The sequence below is a fragment of the Gadus macrocephalus genome, chromosome 4 (assembly GCF_031168955.1).
Source record: "Gadus macrocephalus chromosome 4, ASM3116895v1".
Taxonomy (NCBI): Eukaryota; Metazoa; Chordata; class Actinopteri; order Gadiformes; family Gadidae; genus Gadus; species Gadus macrocephalus.
Genome location: NC_082385.1, coordinates 11,656,144 through 11,676,143, shown reverse-complemented (window position 1 = coordinate 11,676,143; position 20,000 = coordinate 11,656,144). Strand labels below are relative to the sequence as shown.

Here is a 20,000-nt window from a genome sequence, read left to right as displayed (position 1 = left end):
ACGCGGCTGGTGATGTTAACCATACCTCACGGGGAACGTACGACGTGACGAATGACAGGACGCGAAGTTATGTTTTGTTGTAACGCGAACGATACTCGCTGAGCACGAAAAACGGGTTTGAAGAATCCGACTCGTTCTCTGGGTGTCGTTGAGGGGTTTGACCCCTGTGCAGAGAGCTTCATGACTCGTATGGGTTAAGTCCCAAGCCGGACTACCCAACGTTTATGTTCTGTGTTATTGTTATTATTTAGTGTTTGTTTAGTTGGTTCTTAAGTTCTGCCACTGACCCATGAATGTTTCTGAACTTGTATGGGTGAGAAGTAATGAGACTGAGCAGCTTTTGTGTTTACTGTATGCGGGATTAATGGCACAAAAGCTAATCAGTCCCCTCAGCCTTCTGCATCGTCCAAGGGGCTTGTTTGTTTCAAACGGCCGAGTTCACGTTATCTTGTGAGTTAAGTGGTGTGAGCAACGCCTGTTTCTGTGGGGTTGGGAAAGTTGCTTTAAGCTGTGTTTGTATTATCTGTGTGTTACATCATCTGTACTACATGATCATCATCATGTGTTTTGTGTTATTTTGCAACGCAGATTGTTGAACTTTGTTTGATTTAAAATACAAGATAGTTTCAACCATATATGGAAATTGTGAATGTGTTCTGATGTTTGAAATGGTACTGTTTCTTGTTTGCTCCAAACTTTGATTGTAAAGTGACTCAAGTCTCATACAGAACTTTGCTGGGTTGCTGATTTGCTCATGCTGCTGTAATGAAAAAAAAAAGACATGCCGATTTTGTCTCATGACAACTTGCACCCGTAACTGGGATTCCAATTTAACCCGGCCTTCACCCCAAACCACCACTCGACCGCCCTCAACCCCAAACCTCAGCTCACATCCTCCCCTCTGCCCTGTGGCTGCTGCCTACTGCCTGGGGCTCCCTGGCTTACTGCTCGGCAGTCAATTATATTATACGTTAGTATAATACATACTAATGTATGCATTATATTTTGTGCAACCGGTTTCACTCTTTCTTCATATTTTTTTTTTATTGGCTTAATATTAGTGGATCTTTAAATGTGTTTGAAAAATAATAGTTTTCATAATTCCTTCTACCATAGTAAAAGGAAAACACAAGCTTATGGTTTGATGATGAATCATGAATGGTCTTTACTTTACACATTAAACAATACAAATAATATACAAACACGTTCTTCTCGTACAATGACACTGTTCTTCATAGATCCGCGCCCTTATCCGTCCAGCCGCAGCTGATAATGTTTCTACTGACGGAGCTGTTCCGAGACCCGGGTCATTATCAGTTGAACAGCCTGAGTGTGTGCTTTCACAATAATGCTGAGTGTGTGTGTGGCTGTGTGGCAGTTTGTGCGTGCGTGTGTATTTGCGTGCGTATATGTGGGGGGAATTCTTCGGCCCACCCGTGTGCCAAACCATTGCTCAGGCTCCAACTCCAATGCAAGCCATAGAGAATATCGTTTCGTTTGAATATGCGCAGATTCACACACATCAGTTTCTGCCAACAAATGTATTGCTCGTGCGTTTCAGTTTTTAACTTACATGAATTTAATGGTATATTCATTTCATTCAAGATGACATTCATGTTTATCTAACCATTGCACTGTGCCGTTATTAATAGTGCAATATAATGTATTATTTACAACAAGCTCGTTATTATTTTATAATAGCGGAAAGGTATTTTCCCATTCACGCACGGACCCTCGCTGCTCTATTTCCTTGACATCTGCATTTGCAGCACATCTGTTGGTCAAGACATGAATGAGCGTTATGACGTGTGACGGGAGTGGTGTGACTACGCACCCCACCCCATCAACCACCCTACCTCACGCTACCGGAGGCCCCGTTTACCATTTACGACACAGCTATGCAGCAAGGTCTTGTCACTACCGGGTGGAAGCCACACCGATGAGCCCCGGTCATTATCGGTCGGCAGAAGCACGGCCAGCGTTTTCCTTTTTCCGCTAACCCCGCCCCGAGCGGATGCAATGTGCGAAACGCGGCAATTGGGTTGGCGCTGTCTCCCGTCAGTCGCCGCTTGTTCTTAACACCCATTTGCCCTCACGTTCATGGGGGGGCGGGCCTTACTAAGAAAACGATAAGGTCATTTGAATTACGGTGAAGGGATCGCGTTATCTGGTACAATGAATCAAAAATTGATATAGGGGATGACAATACGCGGATGCTGCGTATAGGGACAAAGTCTAACCGCGGGGGGGACCGGAAGAATTTACATTTTGATCTCGTCGGCGGGAGGCTCGCGTGTTGTGCGCGTTTCTGTCCAGCAGCGAGAGTCAGCGAGCAGAAGAGTAGCGGCGGAGGCGCGGCGGACGAGGCCAGCAGATAAGCCGATCAAGGTGCTCTCCCGCTACACGACCAGCTCCACGTCGGATATTTAAAGTGCTGCTAGATAGTGGGCGCAATACAAGGTGAGTTTTCCCACTGCCAAGACCAGAAATATCGTGCGTTCCCCCCCACCCCCACAAACAGCGCCTGCTTCCCGCACATAGAGGTCCTTTATTATTCACAATGTGCTCAGACGCCGTTCCCTCTTGTCCTCCCGTCAACCTTGCCCGTTCATGCCTGGAAGGTACAGCACTGTCTCGGCATGTCGTAGATGGCGTTACGATTCAAGGTTTGAGCAAAACCGTTTATGGCCGTTCGTTGATAAATCATGAGTGGATCAGTGAGTGTGTGTGAGGGGCTGCCTCTGGTTGTGAAGCCCGGGGTCCACCGTGCAATGCTAAGCCGCTGCGCAGTTGGTTGCGCATCCAGTCAGGCGTGTGTCTTTCATAGATATAACCACCATCAAACTGGTTTACTATTTTTGTTTTCAAAAGCACAGATGACCCGCCTTGCATAGAGAATGTATTGGACCATTGATGGTCCCACCATAGGAGCCCAGTACTACCGCAATATGACGCCGCGCGCCTTTTAAATTTCCGGGTGTAGCGGCAGCTAATGATAGAGATCTTTACGATGTGAAGTGGCCTGATCTAGCATCCCAATGGAGGCGAACACATGCGATGTAGTATGAGGTTAGGCCTAGCTATTCGTGGCTTAACCGTTCACACATTGACATCCTCATTAGGATGATAATGACCATATGTTTTACATTCCAAAAGCTCTTCGGCTATTTATATCTATTATTGTTTCACGTCCTCGTAATGTATGCATTAATGCATACATCGAGACTGGACGCAATGCCAGTATTCTTCGGTATTCACCGCGGGTATTTTCGAAATGTGCTGTGGATACAGAATTGGATATTCGATCCTATTGGCAGCTGTAGGCTCGTGTTTCAGCCTATCAGGTAGTACAGTGCCAAATATTCTCTCCCCTCCGTTCTCTTGATTTCCTGTAAGTCATATTAAGTCAGCAGGCCCCCCTCATGCGAAACACTGTTATAATGAGACCAACGGAGTTGAACTGAGTCAGCAATGTAGAGAGACTGGATGTACATGAGCCCTAGAACAGAAAAGAACAGAGCATTATTTTCTTTCTGCCAGACCGTTTCCAGAAGCACTTCTTCGACACCCCCTCAATCACAAGCCCAGGCTCCTTTGTAATCAAACTTCATTTCGACCTGGGATTCGCGGTTATTTTAGCAAAACCGCTATTTCGTTGGATGCCGATCAGAATAAATTATGCATCCTTGCGCTCCAGTTACTCATGTGTAGCCCGCGTGTGTGTTTCTTGCAGGATGCTGCATCTCGCGTGTTGCGCGGCCCTACTGCTGTCGCTGAGGCTGGTGGTGGGCTTCCCCTGGCTTCAGGTGGTCCCGGCCACCCTCATCTTCTACCTGGGCTCAGGGGGATGGAGCTCCCTGCGGATATTTGCCAAAACCATCAGCCGAGACCTCCAGTAAGGGATGCATGACAATACACACCCCTCAGTGCTGCTTATCAGCCAGCTCGCTGTCTATTATTACACTGTCCCTTCTATATTGAGCAGGGCAAGTGGAAACAATTTGCTACAGGATTCCCAAAGTCATCAAAAGCTTGTTTATAGCTGAATGCTTAGATTGGAAAAGTTGGAGAAAGTTGTGGTATTTGAGTGTGTATTTATTTATGATGTATGTATGTATGTATGTATGTATGTATGTATGTATGTATGTATGTATGTATGTATGTATGTATGTATGTATGTATGTATGTATGTATGTATGTATGTATGTGTGTGTGTCAATGTCTGTGTCTGTCTGTGTGTGCATTTTATTGTTTTCTAAGGACATTTGTGTTTGCCTAGCAACCAGGAGAGTGGCATATTTCAGCAGTAGCCCAACAGCCTCTCCCAGTGTATAACAAAGGTCTGGTAGGATATTGTTTTCAAGAAGAGGCGTGTAGGTGGGGGGAGGGGTGTCCTTTGACCTTGTGGCGGTCAAAACATGTTATTATTGTGTTATTAACCAGATTTCCACATGTTACTGAAGTCATAACACCGAAATAGGAAGTTAATAAAAGGTGGCTATTTCTGATGTTGCGACGGCAGAGGAGCAGTGATCTGGTGTATGATAAAACCGTCTAAACAACCCCAGTTGAACCCCAAGTAAACATCCCCTGAGTGACATTCCTGGTGAACGGCTGCGCTCTTTGAATACAGCCACTAAGGTCATTATTATGGTTGGCTAAAGTTTCCACTTCCTCTTCCCTGCCTGCCGTCGTATTTAGCGGCTAGTAGAAGGTATGCCCCTAAATCATTGCAGAATTTTTTTAGTATATTTCATCATAGCATTTCATCATTTTCACCCCGTTTACGGGAATCATTACAAAACGATGAACGTTTTAAGGGAAAGTAAAAAGATTGAATGGTGATGATTGGGTTAAAAGTTAAATCATTTATTGGTATTGAATCAATGATATCATCTTGTGTAGATCTCCTCCAGCTCCTAGTGGCCTTTGACCCTTGTCATTATCAGCTTGAACATGTTTAAAAAAGAGTGGGACCTTTGTTCGATAACTTTATAAAAGTTCAATGATCACAGCCATGTTGCCCCGCTCATCTCATTGTGGCCATTAATGCTCCATAACCAGACGATTGACCATGAGATCAGATGCTATCTGCAATTCAGATAGCATTTCAGATTCACTCACTTAGCGATGTCTCCATCAGCCTCACCCTTTGCCCTTGTTGTGCTTGGGTGGCTCCATTAGTATTTTACAACCCCTATCATCATTGTATCATTATCAATACAGCAGATGAGAACAGAAACGGAACACCTTACACACCCCTCTCTTTTGTGTGATTGATATGAATGTTAAACTGAACGTTTAATTGAGGCCCTATATATCTGTTGACCTTCTGCGTCAGCAGCTTTTTTTTTTATTGTTGCACACACTCCCAACACATGTTCTAGGATATCTTTATGGGTCCCTCGCGTTGCATTGTGGGTACTTTACCGCTGCTGTAGTGATTGTTGGTTTAGTTACCATCATTATGGTGCCCACATGATTGTACTCAAAATGTTTGAATGGATATTCATTTTTGTGATCTTGTGTAGCTCAGAAAGAGTGTGGTTATAACGTCTACCTTATATATTAGATATGTTTTATTTGACTATTTATTGATGACCATTATCTGGTTTTAACACATTTGGTAAACATTTGGTATTATTTAAAAACGTTAATAAAGGTAACATTACTGTTCTGCATAACGCTGTGGAGAACAAGTTATGAGTCATATGCTACTCACTGGAGCTAATTAGCAATGTAAGCTATCTGACAGATTATTTATTGTCTCTCTTGCGCTATCTTGCTATCTCACTATCCCTTTCTCTCGCTATCTTGCTATACGCTATCTCTCTTTACCTATCCCTATCACTACCTCTCTCTCTCTCTCTACGTATCCATCTCTCCTTATCACTCTTTACCTATCCCTCTCTCTCTCTAACTACCTATCCCTCTCTCGCTATCTCTCTTTACCCCTCTTTCTCTCTCTCTCTCTCTCTCTCTCTCTCTCTCTCTCTCTCTCTCTCTCTCTCTCTCTCTTGTCACTTTACCTATCCCTCTCTCTACCTATCCCTCGCGCTATCTCTCTTTACCTATCCCTATCACTACCTCTCTCACTCTCTACGTACCTCTCTCACCTTATCACTAATTAACTATCCCTCTCTCTCTTTACCCCTCTCTCTTTACCCCTCTCTCTCTTTCTCTCTCTCTCTCTCTCTCTCTCTCTCTCTCTCTCTCTCTCTCTCTCTCTCTCTCTCTCTCTCTCTCTCTCTCTCTCTCTCTCTCTCAGTGCGGCGTTCGTCCTGCTGCAGGTGAAGCTCAACGTCCGGCGTCACCTCAAAGAGAAGAACACCATCCCCAAGATCTTCGCCGAGACCGTACAGCGCTTCGGCGACAAGACGGCGCTCATCTTCGAGGGCAGCGGGGAGAAGTGGAGCTTCAGGCAGCTGGATGAGTACTCCAACCGGGTGGCCAACCTGCTCCTCCAGCGGGGGTTCAAGGTGGGCCAACACCCCCCGTAGCATGTAGCATGTACCATGCGGAATTGGTTCAACTAAACGATCACGCCTCTGAGTGAAGAATAGCCTGTGTGTGCTAGTCATTTGTTGACGTGTTGTCAGGAGAGGAGGAGCCTGTATAAGGCCCCGTCCACACGAAGCCGATTTCATGGCGAAACCGCAAAGGTCTTGTACGGTTCGGCCTTCCGTCCACACGAAGCCGGCGAATCCGCTGACCGAAACCGCAAACTTCTGAAACCACCCTCGGAGGTGGTTTCAAATCTACCCGGTTTCGTTTTGGATTCGTGTGGACGCCTGAAACCGACTGAAACCGTAAACCATGACGTCATCGGCCCACCCCTCGACCCTCTAGCCAATGACTGTTAAGCCCGCGGAGTCTCAGAACTCACAACAACAAGGATTTCTGTAGCAGAAGCAGCGCTCCTTTTCGCTTGGCTTCGTCTTTACGGAGATACTGCGAAACCGGATAGATCGAAACCGTAACGGTTTCGCCTGTTTCGGCTTCGTGTGGACGGGGCCTTAAACAGCACGCCGGGTCCATTCAGGACAGTTGCCAGGCCCTCCATCTGTTTACTCGGTTACCAGGTTACTTGGCAAATGTAAGCCAGTTATTTACAATCCGCCGTTAAAATATTTGATTTACGGTAAGGGAGTCTTTAGTCATCAATCATTCACGGAAACGCTATATCTAAAGGCTTTTACTCTATTTTTATTAATTTTTTACTATGATGCTACTTATTCTCCACCTAAGTCACCAAAATGCATGTGATGAATCTTAAAAAATGTATGAAGAAAGAGAGCCAATATGTGGAATCTAATTATTTGAAATATTCTAAAGTAAATATCAACCATTGTGTATCTCTAAAGCACTCTGTTGTTGTTGTTGTTGCGGGTGGGCTCCAGGATGGCGACGTGGTGGCCCTGTTCATGGAGAACCGGCCCCAGTACGTGGGCCTGTGGCTGGGCATGGCCAAGATCGGCGTGGAGGCCGCCCTCATCAACTTCAACCTGAGGCTGGAGGCCCTGGTGCACTGCGTCGGCATCTCCAACGCCAAGGCCGTGGTGTTCGGCTCGGAGCTCACCAGTGGTACGTCCGGGGATGGGAGAGGGGGGGGATATGATGATGGTCTGCAACGGACCACCCATGGAAGACCTGGTCGTCATCCACCTGCCGGCCTCGGTGTGATGCCACAGGCTTGAACTCCTGTCTGCCGTCTGCCCTGTGATGAATGTGTGGAGGGGGGGGGGGTGCAGAGAGGGGGGGGGGGGGTGCAGAGGTAGCGGTCGTCTGCTCCTGAGCCAGCTTGACATTCAGTCGGTACAGGCAACCTGCACCGTCACTGCCAAAGTTGGGTCAGAGGACAAAAAGACAGAATGGACCGGGATGGGAGGGTTTGATATGACGTGAAGGGGGGGGACAGAAAGTGACGTTGCGCATAACGGCGCAGTTCAAGGCACTTAATAGATCATTTATTATATGATTATTAAACTTTATATTCAGCAAGAGATTGCTGCACTGTTCAGGTTCCATAGTGCCGGTTTCCGTCCTCTGTGTCCATCGTACCACAGTAGTCCGTTCGTCCTTGAGTGAGCTATTCAAACGCTATTCTGCGATGTAACTTTGTCTGTTTGTGTTCCGCTCTGCAGCGATGTGTGAGGTCCACGCGTCCATGGAGAGCACGGTCCAAATGTTCTGCTCCGGGGACTGGGACCCCCAGCAGGTCCCCCAGGGGACAGAGTGCCTAGAACCCTTACTGGAGGCGGCCAAGACCCACCTGCCCAGCCGGCCTGACCGCTGTTTCACAGGTCAGAGGAACTGTCAATCAAAAGCCATGAGCCAATCAGGTGTCAGGGGTCAAAAGTATCCCTCCTTAACTGTTACAGTGACCCCAGAAAGAACTGATTCACCTGAAACTAGGATGAATTTGAGGCGAATGAATAGCAAACGTTGCTAAAGAAACTTACAATCCACCTGAATCATCTGCAAGCTTTAGAGGCTTAGTGATTAATAAGCTTTCGTTACGACAGACTTTGGACGTTCTGATTGTCCCAGTAATCCTTTGTGTGTTCTTCAGACCGCTTGTTCTACATCTACACGTCAGGAACCACAGGGATGCCTAAAGCCGCCATCGTGGTCCATAGCAGGTAGAGCTGTTCTCGATGTGTTTGGTCACACTGTTCCCCACGGTGCTGTGTGAGGTACTGACCACTCCTTGTGTCTTAGGTACTATCGCATGGCTGCCCTGGTGTATTACGGCTTCAGAATGAGATCCGACGATGTTATGTATGACTGCCTCCCGCTGTACCACTCTGCAGGTATAGTGTCTGTGTCTGTGTCTGTGTCTGTGTCTGTATGCACATGTGTGTATGCCACTCTCTGAGAGTATACTGTGTGTGTGGGTGTGTGCACATCTGTGTGTGCCACACTTTTGTACCATTCTGCAGGTATACTCTGTGTGTATATGTGTGTGTGTGTGTGTGTGTTTGCACATGAGTGTTTACCACCCTCACAGGTATACTGTGGGAGTGTGTCCGCGTTTGTGTGCAAACGCGTGCGTACCAATCGAAAGGTTTAGTGAGCGTGTGTATATGTGTACCACTATGCAGGTATTGTGTGGGTGTTTGTGTGTGTGTTTAGTACTATTCATAATGTGTGTGTCCACCTACCACTACACTACTGTGGCAATGTGTGCGAGTGTATTGTGTATGATACGAAGAACTGAACTACTGAGCTGTAATCATGAATGCATATACACACCATAAAATGATGGAGGCCATTACTACATAGTTGCACTCCCATATGACAGGACTCCCTCATCCTCATTCCTGACGTCCCTTCTCTCTTTCTGCAGGTAACATCGTGGGCGTGGGCCAGTGCATCATCCACGGGATGACCGTCGTCATCAAGAAGAAGTTCTCCGCCTCGCGCTTCTGGGACGACTGCGTGAAGTACAACTGTACGGTAAGCTGGTGACGGGCCGCGCCACGCGCCACCCGGCCCCTCTGGTGGAGTCCCACTCTCATCACCCCTCTCCCTTTAGGTCATTGTGCCGTACACAGTTTAAGATTAATCAGACTCAGGGTTGCCGTTAATGATTATTTACATTTGGAAACGTAAAAATGTATAAGAATGTTCATCGAAGTATGGGGTCGGTTATTTGCCCGACGCAAATAACCGACCCCATACTTCGATGAACGAAAGCACCCATTTTATAACACAGGGACAGCCACCTTATTTAATATTCAATGCTATGCGCCGTGAACGATTTTACCGGATAAATGACAAATTATTCACCATCAAACTCCCGGTCGGTCGTCGCAGCCATCGCTGTCAAAGCCAAAGGAGTGACTCCTCCTCCGTGTCCGCCCTCCCCCAGATCGTCCAGTACATCGGGGAGATCTGCCGCTACCTGCTGAACCAGCCCCTGCGGGACACGGAGCGGCAGCACAGCGTGCGCATGGCGCTGGGCAACGGCCTGCGCACGTCCATCTGGGAGGAGTTCACGGGCCGCTTCAACATCCCGCAGGTCGCCGAGTTCTACGGCGCCACCGAGTGCAACTGCAGCCTGGGCAACTTCGACAACAAGGTGAGGGGGGCGCCCGGTGTGCTCAGGCGACGGGATGGCGGAGGCCGGTGTAAATGAATGAAGAGACAAGCAGGGCAAAAGAGTTTAGTATCCCCCTCTGGACGATGGCCAGGGGCAGGGTTTTAGAGCCGATGCAGTTTGAAGCTCCGAACCCGTTTCTGCTGGTCAGTAGCTCAGAACCACATTTATTGGATGAAATGTTATGACACATGGTCGGAATCCAAAGTTAGTTTTTAATTAGTCCTTTTCTCTGGAGAGGACGAAGGAAAAAGGATGTATTTGTGCCAGCCTGCCAAGCTTTGTCTCTCACCCTGGATCTGGTTATGGAAAATAGCAGTCAGGATGTCTCGTTATGCCAAGCGGTGGCAGGATCCTCGAATCCTAAGAAATTAGGGACAGCCAGGCGTTGTTTGTGTCCCTGTTTTAACTGGAGGGGATCAGTGAATCTGTAGCCAACTCTCACGTCAACAATGGTTTATCTGTCCCTCTAGACGGGAGCGTGTGGCTTCAACAGCCAGATCCTGCCTTACTTCTACCCCATCAGACTGGTGAAGGTGGACGAGGAGAGCATGGAGCTCATCAGAGGGCCTGACGGAGTCTGTATACCCTGTAAACCAGGTACGATATACACCTTTATATATCTATACCTTAAACCAGTTCAGTCTGTATACCCTGTAAACCAGGTAGACTATATACCTTTATATCTTAATTAAAATAATTTTAAACCTCGCTCTCGCTATCTTGCTATACGCTATCTCTCTTTACCTATCCCTATCACTACCTCTCTCTCTCTCTCTACGTGTCCATCTCTCCTTATCACTCTTTACCTATCCCTCTCTCTCTCTACCTACCTATCCCTCTCTCGCTATCTCTCTTTACCCCACTTTCTCTCTGTCTCTCTCTCTCTCTCTCTCTCTCTCTCTCTTTCTCTTTCTGTCTCTCTCTCTCTCTCTCTCTCTCTTTCTCTTTCTCTCTCTCTGTCTCTGTCTCTCTCCCTCTCCCTCTCTCTCTCTCTCTCTCTCTCTCTCTCTCTCTCTCTCTCTCTCTCTCTCTCTCTCTCTCTCTCTCTCTCTCTCTCTCTCTCCCAGGTGAGCCTGGCCAGTTGGTTGGCCGGATCATTCAGAACGACCCCCTGCGGAGGTTCGACGGCTACGTCAACCAATCAGCAACCAGCAAGAAGATTGCCAACAGTGTCTTTGAGAAGGGAGACACCGCCTATTTGTCTGGTTCGTGTTAAACGCACTCCCTCCCTCCCTCCCTCCCTCCCTCACTCCCTCACTCCCTCACTCACTCACTCACATAATCGATCCATGCATTCATCGCCCACCCATTTAAATCTAAAGCAGCCCCACATTATAAACTGTTGAGGCAACATGTGTATGTTGTCCATTGTAAACATCTGTCCTATTGTGTGTGTATGTGCTCACTATCACACACATCAGGAATTTTTGAAGACCCACCTCATACCTCAATGAACTGACGTGTTCAAAGATCTCAATCTTTGAAATGTACCTAATAATATGCACAAATCTAAAATAGAGCTGATATTTTCTGATGCTCCTTGACCAGTTGCTATGCTTTGCTCCTTGCCCAGTTGTATTTTGGAGCGACTCAATGCCAGATTTAGAACATGAAAATCTGCTTATAGATGACATGTCATCTAAGTGCAAGCCTGCTATCGCTTACCCTCCTCCTCTGTCTCCTCTCCTACTCCTCCTCCTCCTCTGTCTCCTCTCCTACTCCTCCTCCTCCTCTCTCTCCTCTACTCCCACCCCTCTCCTTCTCCCCCCAAATCCCCCCCCTCCTTCTCCCTCCAACTATCCTACTCCCCCTCTGTCTCCTCTCGCCCCCCCCCCCCGCTCCTTCTCCTCTGTTTCCTCTCGTCCAAACTCCTTCTCCTCCTCCTCCTCCTCCTCCTCCTCCTCCTCCGCCTCCTCCACCTGTCTCCTTCCTCCCCCCTCTCCCCCCTCCTCCTCCATCTGTCTCCTTTCTCCCCCCTCTCCCCCCTCCTCCTCCTCCTCCTCCTCCTCGTCCCTCCTCCTCCTCTTTCTCCTACTCCTCCACCTGTCTCCTTCCTCGTCCCTCTCGTCCTTCCTCCTCCTCCTCCTCCTCCTCCACCTGTCTCCTTCCTCCCCCCTCTCCTCCCTCCTCCTCCTTCTCCTCTTCCTCCTCCTCCTCCTCCTCCTCCTCCTCCTCCACCTGTCTCCCTCCTCCTCCTTCTCCTCCTCCTCCTCCACCTGTCTCCTTCCTCCCCCCTCTCGTCCCTCCTCCTCCTCCTCCTCTTCCTCCTCCTCCTCCTCCTCCTCCTCTCGCTGTGTCCAGGCGACGTCCTGATCATGGACGAGTGTGGCTACATGTACTTCAAGGACCGCACGGGGGACACGTTCCGCTGGAAGGGGGAGAACGTGTCCACCACCGAGGTGGAGGGCACACTGAGCCGACTGCTGGACATGAAGGACGTGGTGGTCTACGGCGTGGAGGTACCAGGTAGGTGTCCCTCTCTCAACGCAACTAAGGTGGTCCAATGAGTGGCCTTGTGTCACAGTTAGTGCTGAACGATGTTGGGAAATAATCTAGTTGTGATTATTTGGACCAATATTGCGATTGCGATTTAATATGCCATTTTTTTAATTTATTAAGCTCCTTATGTTCTGCATTATTCACACAAAAAAAAACATAAATCATTCTTTAGTATGACCAGCACAACATTGGAAGCAGTCTACATGTAAACTGCTCTTTCCTTTAGGACAGGCCGATGTGCTGAGGTGAATTGATATTATGACATATTTGTAACTATTGAATTGTAAAAGAAAATAAATCTAAATCTTACTGATCTCCAAGTCTGTAACGGAAACAACCCCCCAAAAAAACAGAAAAAAAAAACACACAAAAAATATAATAAGTTTTTTTGTTATTTTTTTATTGCAGCTTTTGCAATTCGCATTTCGAGTTCTATTACATCGCAATTTCGATTTGAATCCGATTAATCGTTCGGCCCTAGTCACAGTTTTTACCGAGATTTAACCTTACCAAACCTTTTATCAGGAGGAATTTTTATGTAGTTGTTTAATTTATTGACATAAGGTAAATTCATTGAATTAATTAATTGATATGATCAAAATAATAATTTTCAGCTTTTAGTGGATGCGGTTATCCTAAGCATTTGACTTTACCCTACGTGCATTCATTGTTATCACAGGTTGCGCCAGTGGGAATGGAACCCCCAACCCTGGCAGTATTAATGCCTTGCTCTACCAGCGGGAGTGGAACCCACCCAGGCCATGTTCATGCTAGGGGCCACATTTCCAGTCCATCACTGTGGTCTTTCATCTTCTTCTTTTCTTTGTGTTTTCCCGCCTTAGGGGCAGAGGGGAAAGGCGGCATGGCGGCCATCGCTGACCCCTCCCATACCTGTGACCTTGAGAAGTTTGGGAAGGACATGGAGAAGGTTCTACCTCCCTACGCCCGGCCCGTCTTCCTCCGCCTTCTCGCACAAGTCGACAAGACCGGTACGTACTCCATTTTGTTTTGTTTGATTGCTTTCTTAAGAAAATCTAAACCGAGAATTAGTTGTATGTATGTTAATTAAGCTCAGAGTCATTGCTAAAATGAAACCCCATTTATCATTCCACAATCTGGAAAAAGTAATACACGCTTCATTACATCAAGGCTGGATTACTGCAACTCCCTTTACCTAGGACTCCCTCAATCACTCCTCTCTCGCCTTCAGCTGGTCCAGAGCTCCGCAGCAAGGCTGCTGACTGGATCCAGACAGCGGGATCATATAACCCCCATCCTAGCATCCCTCCACTGGTTGCCCATCCTGCACAGAATTCATTTTAAAACCCTACTTGTTGTTTTTAAAGCCCTAAATGGCCTGGCCCCGCCCTACATCACAGAGCTCATCCACCGCCACTCAGCTCCCAGGTCCCTTAGATCATGTAGTACGGGTCTCCTGCACGTTCCACGCACTAGATTAAAACAGAGGGGCGACAGGGCTTTTGCTGTGGCTGCCCCCCGCCTTTGGAACAAACTGCCGCCTTCAATTAGAGACGCTCCTTCCGTCACCAGTTTTAAATCTGGGCTCAAAGCACACCTCCTCTCCCTGGCCTTTCCTCCCCTTTTGTGATATGTTGTTTATTTTTATGTTTTTCATGTACTGTCTATGTATGTGGTATGTGTTCTTTTATATGCCTTTTTGCACTATGTACGGCACTTTGGACAGTGAAAAGAGTTTTTAAATGTGCCTTATAAATAAATTGTACTTACCTACTAACTTAATTAATTGATTTCCGTTTTTAATTGACATGATTTCTCTCTCCCTCTCTCTCTCTCTCTCTCTCTCTCTCTCTCTCTATCTCTCCCTCTCTCCCACCTTCAGGTACCTACAAGTTCCAGAAGACAGAGATGCGTCGCGAGGGCTTCAACCCCCGGGAGGTGACAGACAAGCTGTACTTTCTGGAGCCCAGCAGGGGGCGCTATGTGGAGCTTAGCGAGGAGCTGTACAGCTCCATCCTCGCCGGCAAACAGAAGTTGTGACCGCAGGGACGCCGACACTACACACACTCGCACACACACAGCTGCCCACACACAGACATTACCCCAGGGAAGATGAAAACTCTGAGACCAGGATAGCGGGGGTCAACTGACAACACATTTGCCCACTATAAGGAAACGCCTAGAACATAGGATCCCCCCACTTTCCCTCATCGTCTCGATGGAGACCGCCGTCGTACACACAGAGACAGACACACACACACACACATACATACACACACAGCTCCCCCTTTCCTCAAATCTCCCCCTAAATAAACACGTCTCGCTACCTCACCGAACAACAAGGAGAGGTACAGCAACCATGTAACCAATCAAACGCAACCAAACATTTTGAAATCCTCCAGCCTGCCTCAAATACACACACACACACACACACACAGTCAAATGCAGGACGCTTCCTCTGTATCATCATCACCTCCCCCCCATGGCTGGACTGCACACACCCCCCCCCCCCCCCCCCCCTCGAAACAGCACCCAACGCTTTCCGTGCTCCACCGCTGAAAGGGAGACGGGGAGAGAGTGAGAGAGAGAGAGAGAGAGAGAGAGAGAGAGAGGGAGGGAGGGGGTTCCTGGTATCCAGACTGCAACACCAGATGGATGGCAACAAAAGAAAGAGACCGAGGAGAACCAGGTGGCGACCCCACTCTCCTCCTGGAGAGACTGGAGGTTCTGCTTTAAACGTTAACCTGCACAATGAGCCACGATGTGAGAGCAACGGGCTCCCCCTCCCTGCCCGCTCGTCGTCCTCGCCCGGGCCATGGAGGGAGGATTTGGACCTTCTCCCCCCTCAAGGTACCCGATGGACTTATACCAACAAAACCTGACGCCGGCGAGGAAAGGACTTGAGAAGAGATGTTCTCCAAAAGGGAAGGGCTTTGTGAATGCCACGTTCTTCTCCATGGTCCGTGGAATCCAGTGGTTGTATTTGTTTTGGTGAAATAGGGATCTAGTGATCGGGTATCGGCAGTGCAATAACAGGACAAACTCAAGGGCTGATGTGAAACAAAGTTTTCTTTATTTTTATTTTCCTTTTTTCTTTCCCCCCAAATTACACCAAATATATTTAAGTTGATCTATTTAAAGTATGCGTGACTCATGATATTGTTGTAGTAGACGGCTCAGCGTTTGTCTTGTGAAGTGTTATTGTGCTGTGTACCCTTATTTCTTTTAATGCCATCTCAAAAATGTACACCAAATTTTATTTGCGGAACACAGAGTAAAATTTTTCCCTTTTTCAGCCATTCCTACGGAAGCCCGTAAACAGAAATATGGGGATCCTTCTGTGTTCATTATTTTATGAACCTTTTAATTTTAAGTCCCCGTCGTATTTTTTTAAATTTTTTATTGATGTTTATGAAACGGCTGTATAGTGTGGTTCTCTTGGCGTATTGTACAGGTTTATGGTTTTAAACGCGGCACCGTGCCGCTTTTCCACCGCACATTTAGCTCGACTCGACACGACACGACTCGACACGGTAGCAGCACGGGTGCTTTTCCACCGCAAAAAGTACCTCCTGGACGTGGGCGGGGTCGGCTGCGCGAAAGGGCAGTGACGTATTTGTGTACGCGACGCAAACAACACATACGCAACCCACGCATGGACAGAACCCACATAACAACAATGGAGGACATCGATCACATTACTATTATTAGCTGGCATGTTGAAGAAGTTGGAGAAGTGGAACATGTTGGCTGCGGCGCTGCTATGGATGTTACCAGCATGGTTGCCATGTCGCTCTCGTGACTTCGTCAAACTCTCTGGCCAATCAGTCGCCGGCCGTCTGCCGACGTCACCTTTTAGCATCGGCTCAGCTCGCTTGGAACCTAGAGCGAGTAGGTACTAGAAAAAGCAGCCACTTCAGGTACCAGATACCATGGTACCGCGGTGGAAACGCAAAAAATGCGAGCTGAGTCGAGTTGTGTCGAGCTGGTACCATGCAGTGGAAAAGCGGCATATAGTGTACCTTCTGGTTTCTCCACGACCCTATAGAGAGAGAGAGGCTCCCATTGAACGAAGCGAGAACCAAACTCACGGTCAAATTCATCGAGGATTCAACGCTGTTGCAAACCGAATACCAAGACGATGAATACACGGGTGAGCGAAACGATCCAAAGAAAACGGAAAAACAAAAGAGGAAAAATGGATAAAGAAGCCTATGAAGGGTGGACATATTCTAACAGGATCAAGAAGGAAAGAAAAAAAACCTGCTTTTTCATCCATAGATTTTATTTGTTTGTTTGGTCTTTAGCTGTTGTCTGCCGTTTTTTAAAACCGGGGATGCGTATCAGTAACCACACACAGAGCAATGTGCCTTACTGCGCGCTGCAGCCAGTGTTTCCATGTTGGGTCCGATTTCTCGCCCAATCTGGCAACACTGACTGTGCGTTCACTTGCCCCTGTTCACTAGCTCCTGTGCCCTCCCACCTCTCCTAGGTCTAGCTTTTATCTGCTTCTCTACTGTGTATGGGAGGAGGAGGGTATTGTTGGCCTCCTACTCACGTTTTACTGATATTCACTCATCTAAACCAATCCTCCCATGCTTTCTCTCCTCTGTCAACCCATGTTTGTTCCCCGTGTGCTAATATTGCTCCCTTTAATTCCCCCTGGCCCTACTCTACCTTTTATTGTGTATAATTCCAGTATTTATACGGTTATTTGGAACATTTATATGTAGTTCGATCCAACTCAAAGTCAACCAACATAGTTAGAAATGTGCATCCCACAGTGAGGCCCACAGTAAAGATATTATTTTTTGATCAGCTTTTAGTAGCTATTCCCTGACAGATGTATATTTAATTTCATTGATTCAGTTATTTTATTGGTCTGCAGTCTGGGTTGAGGCATTTGGGTGATGCTAAACTACTAAACCAATTCCAACAAATTTTGGACCATACCAGTCTGCACGAGTCTAAATTATAGCAATCAAAAAAGTCATACTGGAATCATACTGACTGCTTATTCTGTCACACTTTTAAGTTTTGCTTGGAGATACCTGCAGCTTCCTGACCCTCCTGAGTGGGAGTTGGCGGTGATTGTACCTTCTGTGTCTGCTCCTTTACCCCTGTTCCCTTAGCAACGCACTCCTGTACACTCCGTTCCCAACGCACTCCTGTACACTCCGTTCCCAACGCACTCCTGTACACTCCGTTCCTCAAGCAACTCACTCCCGTACACTCCGTTCCCTAGGTAACACACTCCTGTTGTATTTCCTGCCCGTCGTGCTTTCGGTGTCTCCCTCTGCTCTGGCCGCTTCACTTACTGACGTTATTTTATTTTCATTTAAACCAACCTGACTGGTTATTTTCCCTGTCACCCACTGTAGTGGGCCAGGGGTTCTGTTTGTTCAGGGTAACTTCATGCATCTCCTGTAACCTTCACCCTCTTCGACCACTTGGCGTGTGAGTGAGACTTCCATCACAACACAGCCTGATAGGAAACACTCTGGTTGGTTAAGTCCCTTAACGGTGTTTATTTTGGTTGTGTGTGCGTGCGCATTTTGTGTGTCATTGTGTTTGAACATATCACAGCACTGACATCTGCCATTGCAGCTGGTAATCATAAGAAATGCAACTCTTTCAGATGTATGTTGAGTTGTGGTCTAAGGCTAGTTTTTATATTGGCTGAATTAGACTTTTCAACACTTGCTGTGTCACAGTTTGTGATCCAGGCGTGGAGCTTTGATATATTGTTTGCTGATGTCCTCTGGAAAAATGTCCCTGATCAGAACCATCTTCCAATTGAAATACCGGTTTCGTTCTAGAAAAATAGAAATGAACATTTATTTATTAAATCACTTTAATTTAATATGCTCCCGGGCACAGTTGCTCTGTTTAAAAAAAAAATGAAATCGATCAGTTTTTCTACTGATGATGGTGTTAAATGTCCTCGCAAATGTTTTTAAAAAGACAATGTGACTGATGATGATGTTTAAATGTGTAATTGATTTACATATTAAGGGAACCACGGCCTGATATATAATGACGCGTCGGAATCTGTGGCCTGCACTTGTTCATTCTGACCACCAGGGGGTCAAAAACAGCAATCTGACGATGTTTCAATTTACACTTTGTTTTGTAAGAATTACTTTAAATTATTTTTTAAACTGTTGATTACGGTTTAAGTGTGTGTCACTGCTCTATTTGTTTTTTGTTCTGTGTGGAAATCATAGCTTGGTCGTGTTATCATGCAAGAGTTGAGGTTAATCAAATGCAGCCATTGTAATCTTATGGAAATTCAGATGAAAGTAAAGCCATTTTACTGGCTTTAAAATATGGTTCACATGTACCGTTTATTTATATATATATATATATATATATATATATATATATATATATATATAATAAATTGACAGACGCCTATGTTGCATTTGCTTGCCAATTTCCCCACTGATGAACATTTGTTCAAAGTACAAAAGGAGGTGGGGAGGTCGTGGGTTCTAATTAAACGAACTGTATAATGGTTGAGGTTCCGAGTCCCGCTTCGACCAGAGGAGGGCGCTGAACCCTTGCATTTCTCTTTTAGATGTCAGAAAATAACTTCCCTTTCATCAAGAATGTCACTACCATTGCCTTACGACACAACACTTTTTTTATTTTGACAAACCAAATAGCAATAGAATGGTAATTAACACACACAACACATTTTAGTATCCGTATCAATTGGCGACCAAACGAGAAGGAATAGGGAGTCATTTGTTCATGTCATCCCGACTCTCTAATGCACTAACCGAATCAGAGGGAAGACCTGAGGGTCTCCGTGACTTCGGCTAGTCCTTCTCTCCCTCTCTCTGGTCTCACCGGGTCTCAGGCAAATGATCCACGGTGTGTGTCCGTTCATACATTGCACTTTTATTATTTATGTTTATGTTTCGTTTTATTCAGAAAATGTTTTGCGGTACTCAGGAACATCAACATGGGGCAACCTAAGGGAGCGTGCGTGTGAGTGTGTGCGTGTGAGTGATTTTTTTTGTTTGTTTTTTTGTGCAGGCGGCAGCTCTTAGCATGTGCAGTGTGCGTGGAGGCGAGATTTGTGAGATGTGTGTGCGGATGTGTGTGTGTGTGTGTGTGTGTGTGTGTCACACTCACTCACACACACAAACACTGATGTCCTCGTACCCATAAAGGACTAGCTGTATAGATCATGCTTTTGAAGAAAAATGACATAAAAGCAATGTTGCAAATGGCAAATCAATATTAATAAAAATTATCAAAATTGTCGTGTTGTTTCTGTGTAAGGGGTTTTCAGGCCATGGGAATGGTGATTTATGAAACGAAAACCTGAGGGTTTCTGTTCTTTCCATTTCAAGTTCAGTTGTGCTGAACGGCTCAAATATGTTATTTTCTTGGGTCTTTTTGTCAT

At 46.6% G+C, this 20,000-nt stretch overlaps 2 protein-coding genes and 1 long non-coding RNA gene across 3 annotated transcripts in view; 2 read left to right on the top strand and 1 right to left on the bottom strand.

The window, feature by feature from the left end:
- Positions 1–730, top strand: part of swi5 (SWI5 homologous recombination repair protein) — a 5,080-nt gene extending 4,350 nt beyond the window's left edge. The window contains exon 5 of the mRNA XM_060050224.1: positions 1–730. This exon is cut by the window's left edge and continues 93 nt beyond it. The gene's annotated coding sequence lies outside the window, so the exon portion shown is untranslated.
- Positions 731–2,091: 1,361 nt separating this feature from the next.
- slc27a4 (solute carrier family 27 member 4) lies at positions 2,092–15,916 on the top strand. Its single transcript, XM_060050222.1, has 14 exons — positions 2,092–2,460; positions 3,734–3,895; positions 6,269–6,479; positions 7,401–7,584; positions 8,145–8,303; positions 8,573–8,642; positions 8,722–8,813; positions 9,350–9,459; positions 9,875–10,084; positions 10,576–10,702; positions 11,173–11,310; positions 12,407–12,571; positions 13,447–13,593; positions 14,466–15,916. Exons 2-14 carry the CDS (start codon positions 3,735–3,737, stop codon positions 14,621–14,623), a joined length of 1,932 nt encoding a protein of 643 aa, XP_059906205.1. The 5' UTR covers positions 2,092–2,460; position 3,734; the 3' UTR covers positions 14,624–15,916.
- Positions 15,917–19,171: 3,255 nt separating this feature from the next.
- On the bottom strand, positions 19,172–19,805 carry LOC132456061 (uncharacterized). The gene is made up of 2 exons (XR_009525376.1): positions 19,386–19,805; positions 19,172–19,355 (listed from the first exon to the last, which is right to left on the bottom strand). It is a non-coding gene; the product is annotated as an uncharacterized LOC132456061 (long non-coding RNA).
- Between the last annotated feature and the right edge of the window lie 195 nt (positions 19,806–20,000).